This window comes from Tyto alba, unplaced genomic scaffold (assembly GCF_018691265.1).
Source record: "Tyto alba isolate M040663 unplaced genomic scaffold, T.alba_DEE_v4.0 Super-Scaffold_48, whole genome shotgun sequence".
NCBI lineage: Eukaryota > Metazoa > Chordata > Aves > Strigiformes > Tytonidae > Tyto > Tyto alba.
Window position 1 is genome coordinate 12,685,981 of NW_024881324.1, and position 23,362 is coordinate 12,709,342.

The 23,362-nt window shown below is 43.6% G+C and overlaps 1 protein-coding gene across 2 annotated transcripts in view; it reads left to right on the forward strand.

Annotated features, from left to right (window-relative positions):
* F13A1 (coagulation factor XIII A chain) overlaps positions 1 to 23,362 on the forward strand; it is a 63,839-nt gene that overhangs the window by 8,281 nt on the left and 32,196 nt on the right. For both annotated transcript variants that reach the window (XM_042806937.1, XM_042806936.1), the window contains exons 3-5: positions 2,582 to 2,770; positions 13,677 to 13,928; positions 20,592 to 20,710. In XM_042806937.1, coding sequence (XP_042662871.1) covers positions 2,582 to 2,770; positions 13,677 to 13,928; positions 20,592 to 20,710 — 560 coding nt within the window. The remainder of the gene's footprint in view (positions 1 to 2,581; positions 2,771 to 13,676; positions 13,929 to 20,591; positions 20,711 to 23,362) is intronic.

Sequence of the window (23,362 nt, forward strand, 5' to 3'; positions counted from 1 at the left end):
TTTTGATCCCACCCTGGTGATGGTGTTAGCTCATCCCATTACCCTGCTCATGTTTTGTCCTCCTTAATTGCTATTGCTGTAATTAACACAGGTTTGGTCACAGGTTATCTCAATCTGGCAAATCCAATATACATTTTAACACTAAGAGTGAAAGTGAAATGGGGTTTTTGCAGATGCATATGGCTGTGTTTTGATAGGAGACACGTAAAGTCCTGAGATAAAATGAAGGAAATGCTGAACTGATGGCCCAGGATGGTTTAGCTTTGCAGTTCCTTGAAGGGGGCTGACATGTGAAGGAAGGGCAGGGTCACGACTGCCTCTTATTTCAGAACATGAGATGTAAACACAAACCTTCAACTTCATGTTTATGCCTCCTTGGAAGGAGAGAGAAGCCAAGACAAACATACTGATAGCTTCACCCCTCACAGAGCCCCAAGATATGCAGCTTTTACATGCAGTGCTTTCATCCTGGGAGGGGTTGGGAGAGATAACTGGAGAGACTCTCCCCTGCCCCCACTTCACCCCCCTCCAGAAAATTCCTGCATTGTGTAATTTAACTGTGAGCTTTGTTCATCATTGTGGTTGAGCTTTGATAAATTTTGCAGGGAGGGAGGCAAAGACATACCCCACTTCACGGAGGGGCAATGAGAATGATTTCTGAGCAAAACGCATTTAATATTTCACACAAAAACATCTCTAACTTCAGCCAGTGCTAAAGCCAGTGAGGATCTACAGAAGTTAGTCCAGAAGTCTGGTGAATTGAGCAGAGAATAACAATAACATTGCCATGGGATTTTAAGCCTGCCTCAGGATTGAACAGGGTATCCCAGCCTTTCCATGGATTAGGGTTAGCAGGAGGCAGATGGTTTTGAGTTCAGTTGTCCAGGGGGTTCCCATGAAAGGATCTTCATCTTGCTTTGTCCCGGGGCAGTTTCCTTTCCTTCTGTTTCCCAAAGGACAGGGCTATGCAGCTGATGGTGACAATGCAGGAACAGGACCTGCTCCTTATTTCCCCCTCTCCTGTAACCCATTACCCAGAGCCCAGGCTGGGTGGCTTGGCTGGGGCAGGAGAAGGACCGTGCCTATCCAGGGGAGTTGCTGCTTGCGGGGCTCTGCTGATGACTGGAATACATCCCTGCAGAAAGGCAGGGCTAATGTACATGCTGCTGTAGCCTGGAGGAGCTGCTCTGATGCTTCTCCAGAGCCCACCACCATGCAGTGACTCCCTGCCTTCAGGGAACAGCAGTGTGCAAAGCTTTTGCCTGAACTTCTATGACATGGCCCACCTTCAGCCCTCAGTGACTTGAATATCCGACTCATTCACTGCACACATCATTCCTGCTCAGAGTGCACTCAGAAGCAGGCCAAATTAGACACCATCACAAGTACACACAGCTCCACCAGCTGCTGTAAGTGTGCACCTCTTTTTGCCAGCCATGAGTTTGGCTCTGTCACCATCAGTATAAAACACAGAAATTAGCTAGTTTCTAACTGTCAGCACCTGGAAAGACAAGTGGAAAGCTGCAAATCAAGCTTTACTCTTCTGTCTCTATCCTGGTGGTGAGCAGTAATGCTCCTCCTGGCAGAGGTTTTGTGATTATCTGCCCAAGCATGTGGGTAAAAAGAATGACATCCAGTTCATTTTCACGTGGTTGCTTGTTGCGTGAGAAGACTCCCATTGTGAAGATCCCCAGTATATTGTAGTCATGTAGCTCGTGGTGACTGCAAGTGCCTTTGGTTATCCCAGTGCCACCCCACACTGGTCATTAGCTGAGCAGACTAACTTCTCGCAGTGATAGGCTATAACCCTTTAGACAGCCCTTATCTGAAGGAAGCAATGCTTTGCCCATGCATGTTATAGATACCTACTGCTGTTTGCCTGTAACTCTATGCTGTAATTACATACTGTAATGTTATATTTAGTTTTCATAAGAAGACACTAATAGCAGTGGAGGTGTACTGAGAAGCTGAGTCTAGACACATACAGTACACCAAAACCTTATTTAATACAGACAATCTAAGCTCTCAGCTGAATGCAAGATCATTAACTGCCTCTCAGGCTCTCCAGCACTTGATAGTAGTAACGCTTTGCAAACATTAATGTATTTAAGCATCACAAAACCCCAGTGAATTTGTATTTTACAAATGGAGGGCTGCAAGAAGAGAGACATGAAGCCACAGCTGTCAAAGGCCCACGGATTTTACTGGTAAATTTGTGACGGTGAGGCCCAGGCTTGTAGGAAGCTGAAGCCAAAGGAAAGATGGAGCCCAACTCTGCTTGGGAACATTCAGCTTTCCACCCGTAGCAACCTGCTCTTTCTGCAATTGCTTTCACCACTTGCTAGAAGCCTTGCAGCCTCTGTGAAAATGGCAGGTGGACAGAGAAGTTTCAGTCCATAAGTCCCTGCTCAGCCAGGAGGATGTAAGCCCCAAACAGCTCCAGCATGCTCCGTTGCATGATGTTTCTCGATGAGGCCATGTTGAGGAAGAGGAGGACAGGGCTTCTAATGATGTTGAAGTCAATATTGATGCTCCAACTTACTGACTCCTTCACTCTCTGTTCATTTATGTGTCTCTGCAGATTACCTGCGTGTTGTGGACATTCAAATGTTCAAGGAGCCCCACGAGATCAACAAGCAGCAGCACAACACTGACAAGTACTACAGCCCCAAGCTGATAGTGCGTCGGGGACAGCCCTTCCAAATCCAGGTTGACTTCAACCGCCCCTACAACCCAGAGACGGACAAATTCTGGCTGGAGTATTTGATAGGTAAGTGCCTGGCAAAGGCTGTGTCGTACCAGCAAAGTAAGGTTGTAGAGTCCATCATAAAAAAGAACGTAGCAGTACTTAATGGCTGGATCTTTTCCTGATACTACTGGTAAACCATAAAAAGAGGCTTAACCACGGCAAGGAAGTGCTTTTCTAAACAGGTTCTGAATCCTTACTTGAGAAAGACAGCAGAATTGCTTGTGAGAGAAGAAGGAGCAGTATTTGTGGCTTTCTGTTTAGCAAGAAGCTGTGCCTCATTGAGCATTCAGTTATCTCTGGTTAATGCTGTATGGCAATGCTGAAAGGTAGCTGGAACAGGAAACATCTTTTATTAGTGTTTAGGAGATGCATCAAGGAGGACTCTATTGTTTAAGGTGGGAGAGATGACTATGAGTGAACTGGGATAAAAAAATATTTGAGCACACAAGGTGGGAAAATTACTCAGGGTGGAAGAATAGGAGGCCTTGCACCTCTGCAGCCTGCATTTACAGCCAACTTAATAACAAGGGAGAAGGTTCAGAGATTCTAGCTTTAGACCAGGGACTTACTCAGGGCCCCATCAGAGGCTTTCTTGATTTACTGCAAAAAGAGCAAGCGAGCATTTTTCCTCTGACTGTGAGATCTTCGTCACACACCCAGGTCCTAATGTACCTGTTGGCGCATTGAAGGTATGGGGCTAGGGAAGGGCACGACCTCGCTGGAGAAGGGGTTCCCCTGTGGGGAAGGTGGGGCTTCCTGCTGTGCTCCAGAGATGGCCCCACCAAACACTGCTCCCTACTTCACAGCTCTGGGAAAGCCCCAGCTTCACCTGGAGTGGTCTGGGAGTTTCTGTGTTAAGACGTCAATGTTCCCCTTATAAACTCTTTAAAGTAGGTTTGAATTGATGTTTTAATTTACTTTCCTGAGAGATGCAGTTCCAAAATTTGTAACATTGATTTTTTTCCACTGTTGAATTATGATGATGTAGCCATTTATTAGATTTGTTGCCTTTTAAAGCTAGATGGGTGTTTATCTCTTAAACGTATGTGCAGTGGAAAGGTTACTGTCTGCACATTTTTTTTCATGGGTCTCTTCTTTCTAATTTAAATTAAGGTTGGGAGGCATGTTATGACAGTCCAGTGAATGATTGGCTGAACAGCCACAAGTGCCTTTAAAAATTTAATATGCATAAATATCATTAGTTCTTTTGGGATTTAATTAAATTCAAGACTGTTCCCTTAATCTTTATATGTTTAAAACAAACAGCTGTAGCAAGAAGAAGTGGAAAACGGAACATTTGTTTTTTATTGCATTGTGTGCAGTTTGCATTTGTTTTAATCAGCTATTCTATATTGGAAGAAGAAATTTAACACTTCTTTTGACGTCTCACAGTCCACTGAAGAGAATATATTCACTTATCCTGTTGCTCTTTCCTAACATATCTGTCCATGGTTTGTACCTTGAATCTCTAAGCATGGATAAAAATCCCCTCATCCTCAGCCATGGTAGGAATGGGGGGTTAAACGTAGCCTGAGCCAGAGGAGACTTTGCAACAAACTCAGCTCTGAATGATTACTTTGGAGTCAGACCTGAGTCTGTGGTTGAATTCCTCTCCCCATTCTTCACTGTTACTGTCCTTTCTGTGAAATGGGAACAGTAATGCTGATGTCCCATGTGTGGCAGCTGGCCATCAGCTGAAGGAAAGTGCTGTAAATACAGGATAGTATACAATGCTATTTCCCTTCCCTACTTTTTAAATGTCTGCTTCTTTGATCACCGCTGCCCTCTTGCTACAAGGAATTTAGCTCACAGAGATTCAACTGGGAGATGTTTCAGCTCCTCTTCTAGGAACTGGTTAATACTCAGTACTTCACAAATGTTTCTCTTTATGCACGTGGTGAAAACACAGTACTTTGTTCTCAGAGGCTAGCAACAGAAAGCAAACCAAAAACAGTCCACAAAGGAGAATGAAATTATTCAGAGATGATCTGCTTGACTCTTGCTACTTCTCCTTTTAGTGGCAAGTCCAACGTTTAATGCTCTGAAGGGGAGAAACGAGAAGATTTCTTGTACTTAGGAAAGGGCACTGCGTGCTCAGGGTTTCAGCGCTGTGCTCTCAAACCTTTTGTCACAGGGAGATGTGGCCATTTTCATCCAGGATTTTTCTGTTCATCTGCCTGAAGAGCGGGCATTCACCTCTCGTAATGCCAGCTGCCTGGAAAGTAGAGCCCTGTCCAAAATCTGTCGCCTAGGGTGCCTCTGTGAGCAGAGGAGGGATGCAGGTACCTCCAGGGGGCAGTTCAGCCCTGCTGTCTTAAAATGGGATGAACTCTCTTCTGGGTGTTTTTTTTCTTCCTCCACTGACTCTCCCCCATAGGCCAGGCTCTACCTTTAAGATCACCAGAGACAGGAGAGGTGGATCCTCCCCTTCAGTACTGTCAGGCAGAAGCCACACCTAGGGACTGGCTCAGACAACTGTACAGCAGAGGCAGCTTGAGCTGGGAGGAGCTTTTTGCACTGCAACAAGGGATATACCTCCTAGGAAAGTCCTGAGTTCGAGAGATTAAAGTGATGGACACGCAGAAATACTGACAGGTGGTGATAAAATGACCTTTCCAAGGAGCTCTCTGTGTGCCCAAGCAGTAGATTTGAAATGGTGCAGCAGAACTGTAGAATAACCCCGTGTTGGAGGCACCTCCGGAGGTCTCATGTCCAAGCCCTTGCACAAAGCAGGTCCAGCTTGCTCTGGCTGCTCAGTGCCTCGCCCCAGGGACAGGTTTGGAGTATCTCCAAGGGTGGGGAGGTTACCCCAAGCAGAACCAGGCTGTCCACGAGCTGTAGAAACTTTTGGGTGTTTCAAGGTGCTCTTCTCATAAGGTACAAAGATACGTTTGGGAGGGATGACTGGCCTTGGCTTCCAGAGAATTCAGCTGGAGCTGGGAAACTCAACATCTCTTTTTTACAGGGCTGTGCCTACAGTGAGAGCTGTTTATACAACAGCACCATATAAATCTATTCAGAAATTATTAGTACCCAGCACTGGAAATTTCCCAGCACTGATATTAATCCATCACAGAATTTTTGTCTGTTAAAGACTAATTTTGCTCCTGAAAAATGTGACAGTGGTAATGACTTGATCCTCTGCGTGTGTAAAACCATGCTATTTCCTTTATTCTCTAAAATTTAGTTTTACTTCTCCTTTTTTGCTCCTATTTTTGCTTCTTTTACATCATTAAAATGATGATTAATGAAGCAAGTAAAGCAAGTAGAGACTGCTTATTCCTTCTAATTGATAATGAATCAAGGATACCTGGGACAAATGCATCTTGCATTGTGTGAAACTAGGTCTGAAACACTCACAGAAAAATCTTTAGTAACGATTTTTAAAAATCCACAGTTCATTTAAAGATCATTCACACACAACCTAGAATTCATGGGTTAAATTGTATAAGCAAATATATATATATATATGTAAATATATATATATAATTCACCCTAGTCTCCTGAAAGTCACTTTTACTGATATTCTTCTTCAGTGGTTCCTTATGATTAAATTCCTTTTTGCTTTAACAGACTGTTTACCATGGAGTCATCATTGATGAAACTGGCTGAAGCGCTAACATGTGAATTATTATAATTCAGTTTTGCACGTAATGCTTCATTAAATTAGGACCATACTTGTCTGCCAAAGTATGGAAAACAATGAATGTGCCAAAAAATCCACATGGAAAAATACTCGCTTATATAGAGTAATGGGATGTTATTCCAGTTCTTGTGCTGGACTGCAGCCTTGCCTCAGTACCTGTGGTTGGGAGCTGCTCCATCACCACATATTTCCTTCCTTGCAGCCCACTTCCTGGCCTTAATGAGAGGAAAGGTGAGCATCACCCCTTGGGAAATACTCATTTTATTGGTCTGGGATTGAGATGAAAGAGCCACAAGAGAAGCGTAGATGTTGTGCTTGCATCCAGTTCCCCACAACCGGAACAATTTCAGTTTTCTTGGAGCCCCAGGGAGCCCAGAGGAGCCAATGACTCCTCCACCCATCTTGATCTCTCCTGACTACTGCCTTCATGGTGGTGGGGATCCTTTGTGCTACTCTCAGCTTTCCTCGGTGTGGGGCTCAGCCTGGCTGAGCAGAGCTCCTGCACCTGGGGCAGCCAGTTTGGCATGAGTGCTGCAGTTTCCAGTCACTGCTGCACTGGCAGTGATTTCTTTGAAAAGCAGAGGTATGATTAGATGGGCTTATACGGCCTTCAATCTTGCTTTTAGTAGTAGTTTCCTGTACATAGCTGTAAATCCTAGAATGGTTGATGAGCTTATATGGTGTATCCTTACTCTAATGATGTATTTGCCCATATCCTCATAAATTGTTGTCTATTTGTATTTTCCTTAAATGGCTTCATAAATCTATATATATCGGTCTAGCCCTAAATATTATTATGAACGTTTTATTCATTGGCATACTTCTGGAATGATCATAAATCCCAGTCCTCTACACTACTATCACCTTTCCACATGTGTGCATGCGTGGACACCCACACACACGCCCATTTGCACTCCTCAGGCTTCTATAAATCATTGACTTTTGGCCTGAGATGGGAGCAGAGACTGACTACTCCTGTTTTCTTCCCAGGCTTGCTTCAGAGGAATAGTTATAAACACAAGAAAGCAGATAAGATCATAAAGATGTTAGAGCTGACCTCATGTGGCTTATTTAGGTGTCATCAAATTCCCACTTCTAGTCAGAGGGGCATGTGAGTACAACTAAATAACCAGGGGTCCGATTCAAGACACCCACGCCAGAAGCCATGGAGCTTTCTTAGCTTTATACAAGAGCAACTAACTGGTGCTGGGGGCAAACTCTGTTGGTGTTGGTATGTAACCAAATGCTGAGAGGTTTTTAAATCACTATATCCTTGTTTAACAAAGAACTACAAAAATCAAAGATACAGAAACACCCAGTGATCTAAACATGGAGTCGCATTCTGGGGGACAACAAATAATTTATTAGCAGTGGAACACATTTCCTAGAGATTGAGTCCAGACAGAGAAGAAACCTATTTGCCAGCTCTTAGCAAATGACAAGCCTCTCTACTTTCTGAACAAAGACATTAGAGTATTTTTTTCCTCCCCTCTGGAACTCCCAGACAGGCCCTGGAGGAGTGGAGAGGAAGGAGTCCCTTGAGATGCTCCGTGAATACAGTATTTCATGCAAAGGAATCTTTATCTTTATTATGCTCTCCTTTTGCACTGCTGCAGCATCATCAAGTGGCACATAAAATCTAGCTGTATTTTTTAATGGTTTTAATAGCTAAGGTGTGTGACTCCAATGTGTGTTTTACAACTGTAAAGTACTAGAAGCATTTGCTCCTGGGACAGAGTGGTCAGATGTTAAGGATTCATAGCTGGGGCCATAAGCAAAAAATTATTTCAAGATATTTGGGTTTCCTACATTTCTAAGTTTGCATGCAGCACTTAATTACAGGCAATGTAATTTGAGGGTGGGAAGAACCCAGATGTGATATAAAAGCAGTGGCTTAAAGACACTACTAGTTTTTACAAAAATTTCTCTCTCCTCCTTGCTTGTTTTGATTGTTTGGGATTTTATTAACACATCTCTCCTTTTATTTTTCTTTATTTTTTTTTCTTTTTTTTTTTCCTCTTTTTTTTTTTTTTTTTCTTGCCCTTTCCCCCTTCTTCCATTTTCTGACATTTGTTGTAATTACCTGTAGTGATTAATAAGGCATAGTCCCAGTATGCTAACACCCGTCCCCAGGCTGCTTGCTACAATAAGGCTTACCTCTGCTGCACAGCTACTGTACTTGTGGCTTCTAGCTCAAATGTATTTATCAACCTGCCACAACTATTATACTTCCAGGGCTGGCACTAAAATAGATTCTTTACCTTTTGTATGAAAGAGTATATCTAGGTAAAACAAATGAACCTAACAGGAAAATTGTTAACCTTACTGTGTGTAATGTATGTCTCAAAGGGAGACAGATTCCTTGACTCCTTTAAAAAGCTGTCTTCTAAGGAGGGTTCCTAAAAAGGCTATTGAGAAATGGTTTTGTTCATCTCCCTCTCTTCTGAGGTACCCTACTTCCATCAGGGAGGAAATGTTTTCTGAAGATCACCATAGCTCTAATCCCCATGCCAGCAAGTTTTCCCTCCTCCCTGCCGAAAGGAAAACATCTACTGACTTGTGTAGGGCCTACCCAAGGGTACCCGTCGGTCCCTCTGCTAACAGCACAGCACTAACTCCGCAGTGGCATTTAGGAGCTGTTTAACACACTCAGCAATGCGTATGTTCGCTGCAGTTTAAGGGAGAAACTAAACTAGATGGAGATAGGGGCTTCCAGGGACCGAGGAGGAGGAGGAGGAAGAGTATCGTCTGAGCAAGCCCTGGTCCCTGTTAGTCACTTGTAAGGAACAGCAACAGAGTTGGGTAACTGGAGGAGTGTTCGTGTTTTGCCAGCTGAACTTGCTGTACCTATCTCTCACTCTCCCTCCATTGCTGTAAATCCCTCTCTGGTGTGGCAGTTTTACCCAGAATTAAACACAGCTTGCCTCTGTGTCTGACAGGCCCGGAGCTGACATGCTAAGGAGCTAAGGCATATGTTAAAAATAACTCACTTCAAATGCATGTGTGTGTGGCCACAGTTCTATGTTTTAGATATCTTATTCTTTTGCTGCTGCATAAATAGACTTTGACAAGGTTTAACACACACTGAACTCTGCCTTTTGCTCCTGTAAACTCTGTGTGTGTGTGTGTGTGTGTGTGTGTGTCAGGGGGCATCCCATACATGCCCACATCCACACATGCTTCAGTCATCATGCATTTTGCCATGTTGGCCTTCACTGATGTTCATGTACTTTCAAAGCCTTGTGATGCAGCACTGAGGGTGATCTGTGCTCCTTCTATAACAACAGCAGCTATTTTACCCCTCTTTTCCTGGGTTCCTGGAAACCCCAGAAGGTGTATACCTGAGTTGAGTTGCAAATGAAGTGAGCAGGAGCTTTAGGAGCCCAGTTTAGATAACTACAGAAACCAAGGTAGGATAAGAAAGACATATCAAAGAATTGCAGGCCTGTGTACTATGCAGCAGGGGACATAGATATATTTGTGCTATTAAGCCTTCTGTACAAGGGAGGTTTCTGCAAAAATAATGTCTTCTGGCAGTATCATAGCTCAGTACCTAGCATTGAAACGCAGAGAGTTGGAGGCCCATGAAAGAGGGTCACTCTGAATTCTCTCCTGCCTTGAAAGCAGGACAGCCAACAGCTCCTGTTCAGTGCCTGATCTCTTCTAAGCTGCAAAAGAAGCCTATAAAAAAATTCACCCTGTGCTTGGTAGTAACAGTGCAGCAACCTCCAGGCTTTATGAGTGCTCAGGCTGGATTTTCCCATTTCCGTGAGCAGACAGGAACATCCCAACAGCATGATGTCATGCAACAACTTTGTCTTTCACAGAGCTGTGAAACGTCCTCATGTGGGGGCCAGGGCCTCCTACACCCAAAGCACACGTGAGCATCGGGGAGTGAGACAACCACAAAGAACTGGCTGTGGAGTGTGGCTCAGGCTGCCAACTCCTGGAGCAAATCAAAGCAGGAGAGATCCTGAGCCAGATGACGCTGCTGGCAGAAGCACCCCCCTGTCAGCATATAAAGAGTTTATCTTCTGTACATGGCTCCTGGTCCTGACATGCACCCAAACACCCTCCTGCCTCTCTGTGGGTTGGGTTAGCACCAGAGACCCTGCAGAGAGTGTTCTGCCAGATGTTTGCAGGCTTTTGGTAGAGTCTTTGGATAACATTGAATCTTCTTCCTCAGAGACTCTAACCCAGAGAATTAAATCATCACTGCGTGTTATCCCTTCTAAGAAAGAGCTGACATTACCAATATCCCAACTATGAGCCAAAGTTGGCCCTACTTTCCCACTGCAGCCAGAAATGTGTGCTCAATATGTAGAAAAAATTCAAATGGTCAAGCCATCCCGAGAGGACTTCCCTACAATATTGATAGACCTATGTAAGGATTATTTTGTCAGCAACCTTAGCATGTAATGCCAAAGTTACTCAGCTTTACAGCTCTCTAGTGTCAAGACAACAGATGTGTGTGTATGAGACTAGTGTGGCTGGTGCTGTCAGGTGTCTAGATGTGTGATTACAATTCAGCTCCACAAGCTCCTGTCAGAAGTAATAATTCCCTTGCTCTTCCATTTGCATTTCAGTTTGTGTTTCAGAAGATTAGGGAACTTGTCCTCTCTTCAAAGACAACACTGGAAACTGCTCACTGTGTTCTTGAGGGCTCTGCCCATCTTCCCAGGCTTCCTCGTGGGTTCAGGATTTATGTAGCTGTTAGTGAGCACAGAACCCTGCTCATCTGTCAGAAGCAGTTCTCTTGTACTTACTGTTTATAACATCTGCGAATTATCCTGACTTCTAGGATATCCCTTCCATGGTAGCTCTGTTATGTCTAAGGGATGCAGGCAATACCCTAGAGCACCTTTTCCTCACAGGTGAGCAAGATAGTGCAGTGACTTCTCTCTCTTACTGTGTGGGAGTAGCTGTGTGGAACATGCATGGGCTCTGGGTGGAAAGGACCTTGCATAATCCTCAGAAGCAGCAGCTACAGGTACTCCATCCCTCCTGTCAAGCAACAAGTATATTAGCGTGTCTTGTGGTTTTGCATGGAAAAGGGACCTTTGTTTGGAAGACCAAATGGAACGTTGCATGTTAGGGCTTCAGAAAAGTGAGAATACCAGAGGCTTGGTACTTTGCCAAACCTGCTATGAGGTGCCAGTGACAGCGTTTCCACAAGGATGACTTGCCAAAGGCCTCATGGCCTCTTTGAGATCCTGTCTGATTCCTACAGGCAGATTTACTGGGGAGTGATTCTGCAGCCTCTCCATGTGCACATGGCACACACGGATATGGTGGTGCAAAGTCCCCACCACAGCACAGCTCCTTCTGTCCCCGATAGGCTCCTCCACTGATGTGCAGCTTCCAGTGAAGATAACAATGTCAGATCCTAACCATCTTAAAATAGTAATCTTTCCCTCCTCCCACCTTTCTGAGTGAGGTAAAGAAGGTTTTTTTAAAACTGGCACTTGTTAATGGTTTTCAAGGATGTCAGCTCAATTACTTGGTTTGCTCTGCTGCTTTGTTTGTGTGGACTGCTTTTTTAAAAAAACAATTATGTCAGAACTAGAAGCAAAATATCAACTGTAGAGGCAAGCTGGGTCATACCCAGCTGCACTACAAAGAACAAGAATATGTTCAGCTCTCAGATCGCAATTGTTAGCAGGCACAAGACTCTTCATCTCTGTTACCTCTACAGGCTCTTCTCTCTAGACTGGCTTTCCTTTGACAGCTTATATTTGAAGTGTCCAGTGCTTTATCTTCTAGTGTTTTCTATTGATTTTGCTCTCTTATGCTAGTCCTTTATTCTTCTGTAGGTCTTTCTCTTCTGTTATGTCCCTCACAGATCTGAATGGGTTTCATGGGTTACAGCAGCCCTGGCCAACAGGACAAAGTTGGCTATTTAGGTGCACCGAACATCTGCAAAACGGAAATTCACGTGCACTGAATAATATCTTGGATGAAGTACAGTAGCCCCAGATTTCTTAGAAACATGGGTGTCATGGCAGCTTACAAGATTCAGATTCAAAGCTAGAGTTGTCCTTTCCCAGAATGTAGCAGTGTTCAGATCTGGGATTATCTCTACATCATCTGTATAAAAATAAGCAAGCAGGAAATTCAACGCCCTTGTGAGTTTAATTTTGAAGTTCTTAAAGAGTAGGAATGAAAAACATAGAAGTATGTCTTTCTGTCTGCCATCGTTGGTTTTCGTTACTCTATTTTTGAATGAGTCTTATTTTCAGCCTAAAATATGAAACAAATAATAGATTTGAGAATGAGATAAGGAACTCAGCCTTCTCACAAGTGTCTTTTCTGTCTACGCTGCTGGTTGGCTTCCAGACATAGTTTGGCTCTACCTCAGGCTCAAAGGGTGGATCCTCACACAACTTTGAAAACTGGCAGTGTACATGTTTACATGTAGCCGTCTAGATGCTTTTTATAGTTGGCAGAGCAAAATAGGCTTCTCTGGTGTGTGACTTGTCTTACTATGAGGTAGACTGTCACGTGGGGTACTTTGAAGGCGTGTTATGCTTTGGAGATGTGTCGTACTTTGGGACCCGTTGCTTACAGACAACGCTTGGCTATCCAACCCATATGTACTCATCTGTACTCTGGGTGTCCAGAGTTGGTTCCTGCTCCACCCATGAGGAGCAGACACTCAGGAGGAATGGAGCATTGGTTATCTACTGCTGGACTGACTTGTATTTCCTCCATTTGTGTGGACATGCACGAAAGACCACTTGGTCTCTGCTTGTCAGTGCAGTGAGAAGAATGAAGTTCTGCTCTGCTAAAGAGCCCCAGAGCCAATGTCCATGCCCCAGTGGGTACTTGCATGCTAGTGATGAGGGTGGTGGGTGCATGTGAGCTAGGGAAGGGGCTCTTACTTAAACTTTCCCATGGTGTAGCTGACACCAAGGCAAGGAGCAAGCTGGAGTGCAGCTTACTGGACTAGGACCAACAGTGGTGAAGAAGGAAAGCCTGGGACAGCCCTCGCTCACGCAGCCAGGGCTACACTCCTGGCAGTGCCCAAAGTGGCGAGACTGGAGCTTGCTGGCGTGAGATGGGTGGGGGTGTCTGCACAGGCTGCCTGCTGGGAGGTGGTGCATGTACTCATGGGGCTGCACGGCCAAGTGACCAGGCACTGTGTGAAGCAATGAGGGAGGTGCGTGGTTTACGCCCACTAAAACTTGCCTTCTCTGTTGAAAATAAGAGAAAGGAACAGAGGACTTCCAGGAAATTAAGAAACTGTCAAAACCAGGTGAACCTTTTCACCTCTCTCTCCAGGTCGCTACCCACAGCAAAATAAAGGCACCTACATCCAAATCCTAGTAGGTAATGTGCTGAAACCTGGCGAGTGGGGAGCCAAGATTATCCACAAGGAGAACAACTCCATTTGTCTGTCCATCATGTCCTCTGCCACCTGCATCATTGGGAAGTTCCGCCTGTACGTTGCTGTCGAGACTCCCTTTGGCATCCTCCGGACACAGAGAAACGCAGCAACCGACACTTACATCCTGTTCAACCCCTGGTGCCAGCGTAAGTACTGTATCAGAGTACCAAAGTTTCACACTTTCTACTACCAGGCTCACCAGGTTTGGGGAGGGGGTGGTCCAAGAAGGGGAGCTTGGTAGCAAAGAGATTGGAGACATGCCAGTTTGGGTCTGAAAATTACATAGTAACTCTGACAGGAGGCAAGTCTTTCTGATGGGGAATAGTCCTGTGTGAGCAGGGCTCCCTGCTGCACAACTGTGCCTGAGCTGTAGCTGCACACTGCAGTTCTATGAGGCCAAGCCTATGTTTACCAGCTTGGGCAGTGCAATGATACTTCATTTCTCCTAGTAAATATGCCCCAAGGCTTTGCTCTGACTTTATTAGGCATCAAAGTGAGCCTCCTGTCTGCCTGTGTGTTCCTTGAACTGACAAGTCAACAGGGACATGTTTTTTTCCAGGATTTAGTGTGGGGCAGGATGTGGCAGTGTCCTATACTCTGTTGAATTACATTGCTGATTGCCACACTTAGGATTGAACATCTGCAGCTTTCACCTGCAGGAATTCAGTGGGAGCTGCTGCTCCTGCACAGGTTGGATGGAGTCAACCTGCTGTGGCATCACTGGTGGTGCCTTCCTGCCACTACACATTTGCCCTTATAACTTCCCCTTTAGTGGTGATGGGTTACCAGAGACCCTGTCTTCTGTGAGGAACAGAGCATTTTCCAAATGAGCCTTTTTTTTATAATCCAGTGGGTGGAAGAACAATTTTTTTTTTTTTTTTAATCTCCCTGGATCCTACGTAAAATCAGCCCTTATGCTGGTGGATTGTATTTTACCGAATGAACTCCATGTGTGACTTTAAGGAGAGGGCAAGGAGGACTGGAGAGGTTTGGCTCAGCCTTCTGACAGACTGCATCACTGTGTTTCAGCTTCCAACACTTGTAAGGCTCCAAGTCATATATATTGCTATATATTTAGGTCACCAGATAACTTTAGTATTCTCCCGCCACCCTTCCTTCATCTTTCAATTTTTTTACCATAGTATTTGCATCAAATAATTTTATACGAAACAAGGACCATCCTACCGAGTGATGAGTAAGTTTAGCATTTATTAATTGAGTCCATTATTCAGCTGTACTACTGTCAGTACATTGAATGATTTGTGCTGAATTCATTACTTGCCCCTGGTCCAAGGCAATATAAGAAGTGATTAGTTTATACATTATTTAGGAAGATATATGTTAATGCTGAGTAAAGCGTAGTTAGTTGAGCAGGAACAGGAGGGAAGGGCAAGGCCCAAGGCCCCGCAACACCGTGAGACACTTCTGAAAGCAGCATAGAGGTAGGTATCTTAGAGCAGCATGCTAAGAATTTAGTCTGGGAGAGGAGGGAGAGTGTGTAACAGAGAGGAGACATTAGCAAAGATAAGGCCCTCTGATGAGCAGACAAAACTGCTCAAGGTTTGTGAAGGCATCACCAGCCTGTCACAGTTCCAGCTAGGGAGGTGCAATTCTCTGCCCCAAGATAGAGCATCCCTTGGCTTTAGTCCTGGGTATCGTAACAGCCAGTTTGTTAGCTAGCATGGTGACTCTGCAGTGGCCCAGCACCTCTTTGGAATGGATAAACCCCAAAGAAAAGCTTCTTGAATTGCATCAGGTTGCCTCATGACTAGCATACAACCAGCTAGGGCTGCATACAACCCTAATGTGGAAAAACAATGTGACGTGGTGGGCATGACTTCCCCACTGTGGTGTGACTGGGATCACACAGGCTGATGAAAAGTGCTGATCAGAGAGTGGGAAGGGGAAAATCGATCCCTTCTTCACTTCTCCTTCCCCACCAGTCCTGTGTGCTGACTGATCTACCTCTGTTCTTGGCACAAGGGCTCTCCTGTGCCCCCCACCACCACCACCTGAGCTGAATGGGGCCAAAAGCCAGCAAGATTAAAACCACGACATGGGAGAAAACCCACAGGGAGCAAGACATGCAAGCAGTTGCCTCCAGCAGCAGACATTGGCAAGGCAGACAGAAAAGCTCTGCTTCAGGAAAGCAAAAGGATGTTCTGTGTGCCCCCAGGCCCAAGGGAGGCAAGTTGGGGTCGCCCCAGGAGAAACACATTTTTGTCTCCAGCTTATGTGTTCAGGTGTGTCTCAATGACTTCAGGTCCTGTTCCTTGCTGACTATTGTAGTTTTTGTTTTCTGCATGCTTCATTTGTATTTGGATTTTGATTTATTCTTATTTCTTGCCCCTACTTTTTTTTTTACTTCTAGGTAGTTTGGGCTAATTGGCTCCTATATCTGCCTTTTCCCCCTTTCCTTGTCTTAGAAAACCAGGGACTGTTTCTCCATGCTTTATCCCCTGGCTGGAAAAAATTGTTCAGTGGAATGACAAAAGGGTATAAAATCTCAGGCAGTTAAAGTACAGAGAAGACAATAGTTTGAAAATCTCCCAGGCTTGTTTGCTGGGTTAATAGCTAAGCAGAAAAGTCTGAGTGAAAAGCCTCATTAAAAAGAGAGAAGGCTGATGCCAGGAATGAATGGGGATTGTTATTGCAGGGAGCAGAGTATGGGTTCTGTCAGTGTCTAGCGCAGCTTTCCGACTCATCATTTTGGAGAAACATCAATGTGTCAGTATGAGCTTTCCTTTAAGACAGAGGCATTTGTGCCCGTTCTTATTACTCTTTTTCTTGCTGTAGCTCAGTTTTGACATATCTTCCCAGCCAGGGCTGTGTTCTTTTTTCTGCTGTTTCACAACAAGTTTGAATACTTCACCAGTCAAGCCACAGGGTACTCTGCTTCCAAAATCATCAGATGCTTTTATATATTTTAATTCCCTTAGCTACATTTAATGCTGATCACCAAGAACACTTTAAGAATGTAGATGCAGGGCCTGATCCTGAAAAATTGTATAGACCAGCCCCAAACACCTAGGAAGTCAGCAAACTAGTGGATTGAGATTTCAGAGTCTCAGGTGAAATTTGCATTACTTAATAAGCAAGGAAAAGCCTGTGAGGAGAAGCAGCATCTTGTCTTCAGCCAGCTAACATAGTTGGGAAAAACAGATGTGCTTTTGGGCATGCAGAGACCTCTTCGGTCCTGAAACAGAAGATACAAATGGCAAGTAGTTAAGGATAACTTCTTGGAGTTAAACTTAACACGTAGCAGTATCAGACTACATGAAAGCAGAGAAGGGCTCCTTTGATCTGGGTATTGGGAGCTCTTCCTAAGGAGGCGCTGAGTCCCAGAAACTTTCTGCTGGTTAACATTCAGTGCTTATTGGGAAAAGGCCTTGTGTTGACTTGGATGCCTCTCTCGCAGGTGGAGATGCGTAGTGTATCTGAGTAAGTTACAGACCCTGTGGGCTGATGTGTGTGTTTCATTCACCCAAGCCTCCTGCAAAGTGCATTCTATTGAAGCAATTAAATATATTGCAACTTTAGTGAGTCAGCTGCACACTTCTTCTGCTTAACTGTCCTGATAGAGTGTGAGGATTAGTAACATGTGCTTGACTTTGGACGCCTCTCACGTGTTGCCAGTCATCCAAATTTGGCCCAATAACATTTTCTTGCACTTCTAGCTAAATCTTAAATTTGATCTCTTGTATCATAGATTCCACATGGGTAAAATTCACACAGAACTTCATCCTTTTGCTACATTAATGTAGTCAAGCACCAGCAGTTGCAAAGCAGCGTACTGATCTTGGTCCTGGGTGGAGTGGGTTTTGTAGATAACTGTATTTAGCCTTTGCAGCTCTGTGTTTGCCACAGCACTGTCCTCTTCCCAGGTAGATCCCTGGGAGTTTTGTGGTTCCAGCGAGGCCCAGCCTTGCATCCCTGGCTTCCCAGGGAAGCATGTTGAAGGGAGGCTGGGTGCTCAGGGCAAGCCTGTGGTCTCCAGCCTGCTGGTGCTGCTGTGCTCAGCCATCCCTGTCTGTGCAAAGAAATAACATTTCCAGCTCCAGGCGGTTGCTGTGCTAGGGATGGGGTCCCCCCATAGTAGGGAGAGTCCTTTCTTGCTCATCCACCTTCCCAAATTGAAAGGGCTGCCCTGCATTCCTCATCTCTTTTACAAGCAGTCTGTGTTTAGCGGGATTCTTTTCCTCACCTGCAGTACTGTCTTCCTGTGAAGTGTATTTTCATCTTACTCATCTTCAGAGAAGCATTGAGGCTAATTTGCTTCTTTGTAGCATTGCTAGTGTCTTGGTAATTTCCCAGGATAAAAGAAGTGAGTAAAAAAAACTCCCTAAACTGCTAGAGAAAAAGAGCAAACAAACCCAGCACATTTCCGTGGAATTCTGTTTGTCAGATGTGAGTTTCCACTTGCACAAAATAATTAGGAATTGTACTATGTAGAGCACACTTAGCATCAAAGTAGTCACAAATACCTCATGTTTTTCTCTAAACAGTCTCAAGGGTAGTGAAAGCTGTCAAAAACCAAAGCATCTGGCTTCTCTGTGAAACACAGAAGACCTTTTTACTTCATCAAAAAATACAGATATTTTAGAATAATTGACAGAGAAGTTCATCAACTGTCATCTGATTTAGCAGTGATCACGCAGTCTCCAAATAACATATGCATTTCAGTTGATACCAACCAGACCAATATTGATATTTTCAATCCCTGAAAGAAAGGAACAGCTGTCAAGAAGGCATATGCACACACGCCACTGAATATGTAACTGTACAGAAAAAGATGTGAGTTCTTCTTTAAATGAATTCTCTGTCCCATTTTTGTGGATTTGCTTTAATAAAATCCAAAGTTCAGTGAGCGAATGCATATAATTGTTCAATCAGCAAATCAGGCAGATACAGCCTAATGAAACAGAGCCTAGATGATCTGTAACATCTGCAATTTTTAGTGGTGTGTTATAGAGAACTTATTTAGAGCTGGGAGTTGGTCCTCGAAAAAGTAATGTAATATACAGTTTCATAAGTATGAGAGTGCCTGCTGGCATAAATAACTACAGCTTTTTGATTCACTGACAAGTTTTAGTGTTCTCTCTCACCTGATAGCCCCTGAATATAATAAACTCGGTCTTCCACTTTGTGCCTGGATACAGGTTGACTAGATCATGGGTAGTGACAAGCTGATAAAGAAACTTCTTGATATCCCAGCTGGGCAAATACCACCACCCCACCAAATGCAAGAGCAGGTCTCAGACCTGCCCACCTTAGGGAAAATCCAGTAAAACCTGCTGCTTCTCTGTTTGCTTGGATTTGGACGTAGTCTGCAGAACCTGTACAGCAACCCCATCAAAAGCGTAATGACAGGCACTGATCTCCTCAAATGCAATAAAGGTTTCTTACATCTAACACCTGTTTCCCTATCATTCCTTGCACACCAATGTGGAGGTCATTATGTTACATATCTATGCATAATTCCTTCTGTATATATAGACATAGAGATATAAATATATCTTCAGAGAAGACAAAACTTCCAACAGGATCAGGTGTGTAGACTGGCAAAAGCCTCAACCTAGCTGAAGACAGTGTGAGTTCTGTCATTGATTTTTTCAGAGGACTCAGATTTTAGCTTATTTTCAGCCAAATTGCAGTTTTATGGGCAAATGAAGAAGCTTTTGAAGATGAGGTTTACAAGGAAGTACAAACCTGATTTGCATTTCAACAAAATACAACAAATCAATAGGCTTTTAAAAGTGAAATGGTCCTCTAGTAATTTGTAGTGGGATGTTGAAGAAATCCACTATGGCAGTAGTGAGTGGTAGTTTTGTACTTGTCTGTATCAAACTATCAGAGGTTATTTTTTCCCTTTAATTTGCGATCTGGTGCCACATTACTGATTTCCTTAAATTAATCAATTCCCATACTATTAGTTGTTAAACTGTATCTCTTAGTTTCAAAATACAAGCATTGGTACAGGAAAGAAATCCTCAACTATTCTAGCATCACAGAATCATGACCTTCTTCATACTTACCTGTGAACGCCCAGGTAGTTTCATGTCATTCAGGGTTATTTATGAATGTTAATAGTGGGTTATTCATGTGTGTGAATCATGTTTGCAGGCTGAGGGTCCATGCATATGCTCTTGACCCTCAATATAAGACCAATCTAGGATATATCCTTTGTATACATTTTGATAAAAATTTCTTCCAATTACTTCAAGTTTTCACTTGGACACTTGAATTTCTTCTTATATTATCTGGTCAGTCAAGCTACAAGGGGGAGGGATACTCTAGTCAATAACTTACGTACAAAAAATGCAATCAAACTCTTCTGTTTATACATTATAAAACTGTATTCTATTTTTTTTAATACACTACAGATTTTTCTTTAGATCTCTTGACTTGAGCTGTTTTCCATTAACATTAATAAATTTGAAATTGTTCTTTGATCTGTTTGTGCAGATGCAGAATTGCGTCATGGTGCTCCAACTTTTAAATTAGTGGTACACAGTAATCATAAAAATTCTTGATAAGACATGGCATTTTAATCATCCTTTACAGATCCTGAGAACAGGCAGGAGTTGTCAGCATTTTTCCATCTTCTATACTTTTAAGTTGTGTATTGTATTCCTAACTGGGGTCACTACCACTATTCTTGCACTCTGTTGAAGCAGGTAGTGCTTTGTTTGATGGAAGAGTGGTACTTTTCATCAAAGATGACTGTATTATAGACTAAGATTTTTTTATCTGTCCCATATGAAAACTAAGCAACTGTGTTAACATTTATTTTCGGTAAACTGATACAGAGGATGCCGTGTATCTGGATGATGAGAAGGAAAGGGAAGAATATGTCCTGAATGATGTTGGTATTGTTTTCCATGGAACCATCGACAACATAAAGTTAAGAAGCTGGAGTTACGGTCAGGTGAGCTATTTAGATCTCCTCTGGCGGCTCCCAGTAAGACAGCAAGTGAGTTTAATTCACAACAGACTGTGGTTGAGACTGTGGGCTCTGGAGTGCATTATCGATCTCTCCTTCAGAAAGGCAAGGGGCATAATTTTAAAATTGTATGAAGTGGGTATATGCCTAATTCAGCAAAGCAATATTATAATAGCTAACATTTAAAAATCTTGGTTTAGGGGCATATTTCAGATACTAAGAGGCTGCCTACTGAAAGTTAAAATCATTAGCTGAGATTTCCACAGGGCAGCAGTACTTCTGCTGCTATGTTGTCACTGCTTCAGGATCAAACCAATTTGGTGAAAGAGTAGAGGAGGTTTTTGTCATTTTGTTTTGTTTGTGGTTTGTTTGTTTGTTTTTCTTTTTTCAGCAATAGATTGTATTGCTTTTTGGCTCTTCCTTTTGGTGGAAATAATTCTGATCTTCTTGGGGGTCAGTTTGTCACAGGGATCCTCTGACAGACTGGAATTTAATCCCAGAGTTCTACATTTCCTCACTACAGTGGCAAAGGGGGGGACCTCTCCCTTTGCGGCCTGGACTAGACAACACCAGTGTCCAGTGGCCTCTTGCAGCCCAGGGGTAACATCCCCTGCCAGGCTGGTGGGCAGTATTGGTGTGCCTTCAATAACATCAGACTTACTGCTTGCCTGTTTTACCTCAAGTTGCTTGTAAGCACTAACCAGCCTGAAAATCCCTACGGGATGAAAGAGTCAAGTTGTGTGAGAACAGGAAAAAGGCATTAACAAGCAGAATCAAAATGAACAAAATTAACCCTAGATGTTACTCAGAGGGGCTCCAATGGACAGTTATTGGACATGGTGAACTCTACTCATCTCACCTCCTGGATTTTCGGAACAGCACAATTGAGAAAGTATTGTAGTATTTCCTTATTGCTATGGTGAAAGATCCATTCAGTTTTTGTGGACCTACCCAGTACAAGCTTGCAGAAGGGGCCACCTTGCTTTGCTTTCTTTCCCTCAGCTAAAGACAATCTCAAAGCTTGAGCTGGATGGATTGCCAGTGTGCTTGCCCTGGAGAGCTCTTTGAACTCACATCTCTCTTGTTACCTTATTTAAGGGTACAGTATAATCTTTTTTCCTGCAGCTGCACTGCCTTAGGGAGTTCTTGTCTCTGCACCATTCCTTTGGCTGTGTCAGTGCTGTTGTTTGTGGGGTCTGACTGTCATCCTGGCTGAGATAAAAATAACCTTCAAATAAGGTAGTGGGGGAAAGCAATTCCATAAGCTGATGCTGCCTCTGATATAAGAGAAGTGGAACCAGATCCTGAGGCCAAAGCTGGGTGTGCATTTAAGTTGACCAAAAATGCCCCCTCCTGGCCCTTCCTTCCCCCTGCAAGTGCTTGTGAAGCCATGCAGTGAATCAGGCTGAAGAGCTGATCTAGCTGAATAAGCAAGCATATCCCTGATTTTTTTTTTTTTTTTCACCCTGGGTTATTTTTTGGGCTTTCTCTGTTCTCAGATTTGGGATTCACTCTATGACAGATGGAAGGGGGAGGGAGAGAGGGGAATGAGTGGCTGGAGGTAGAAGTTGCTGCTTAAACCAGCTGCTGGATTTATGTCCTAAGATGATAAATTTATGGCCTATGGTGGCTTGGCCCGAGGTACTTATATTCTGCAAGTGTGGCACCTTCCTGACACAAAACACCAGGCTCCCTTGAGAAACTGCATTATTTATTTGGTTTTACTAGGAGGTAGTTCTGTCTGGGAGGTTAGGGCTGTTCCATAGCTCTTTGTCATGTACTTTCATTCCTGTGTTGTCTGAAATTGGAGGAGCTCATTTCCACACTATGCTGTGGTGCACCTTTTGCTATCACTTGCCTGTGTGAAAACTGAGTGTGGTAGATGCATCTAAGGGGGCCCAAGACAAGAGTTTTAATGGAATTGATCATTTTGTATGGGTGTAACAGACATCTCAAACTGCAAAGCAATGGAGAAATATTCTTCTCGTTCCCTCACTTTCAGCGAGATAGAGGATGTGATGTTCCTGACCTTACCCTGACAATTTCCAACCATTTAAAAAAGCAGCTGTCTTATTTTCAGCAATTCTGGATGTTAAGAATAAGTGCATTGCTGTAAGTAAGTAAAAGTACTAGCAGCAAGGCCTGTATTATGGATAGAACATACATGTATACATTTTGAATTTGTGATATATAGCCCTGTACAACAGTGTAAGTAAAAAGCATAAGGCCACATACAGACAGAGAGGTGAAAGGTATATGGCCATATCCAAAAATATAGACAGACTTGTGCATGGTAATAGTCTTAGGCTAAAAAACTGCTTTGAACAATGACAGCTGGAAGCTTTAACTCAGGCTGTAAATTTAAAAGGAACATACAGTTCAAAACTGGGTTACTAGTGAGAGATGATTCTCACAGCTGCTGGCTTTAACATCAACATGAGAGGAGGAAAGGCAAGAAAAATGGACCAAGGAAGAAAAAACAACAGACCTGTTGAAAATGAATGAGGATGGATGTGTTCCCTGTAACATTACTGTGATTCCTGTCTTCTACGAAAGCATAACTAGCTAGTCACTCAGAAAAGCCCACAGGGGTTTGAGGGGAAATTTGGCTTTGGAAGAAATCTAGACACATAGGAA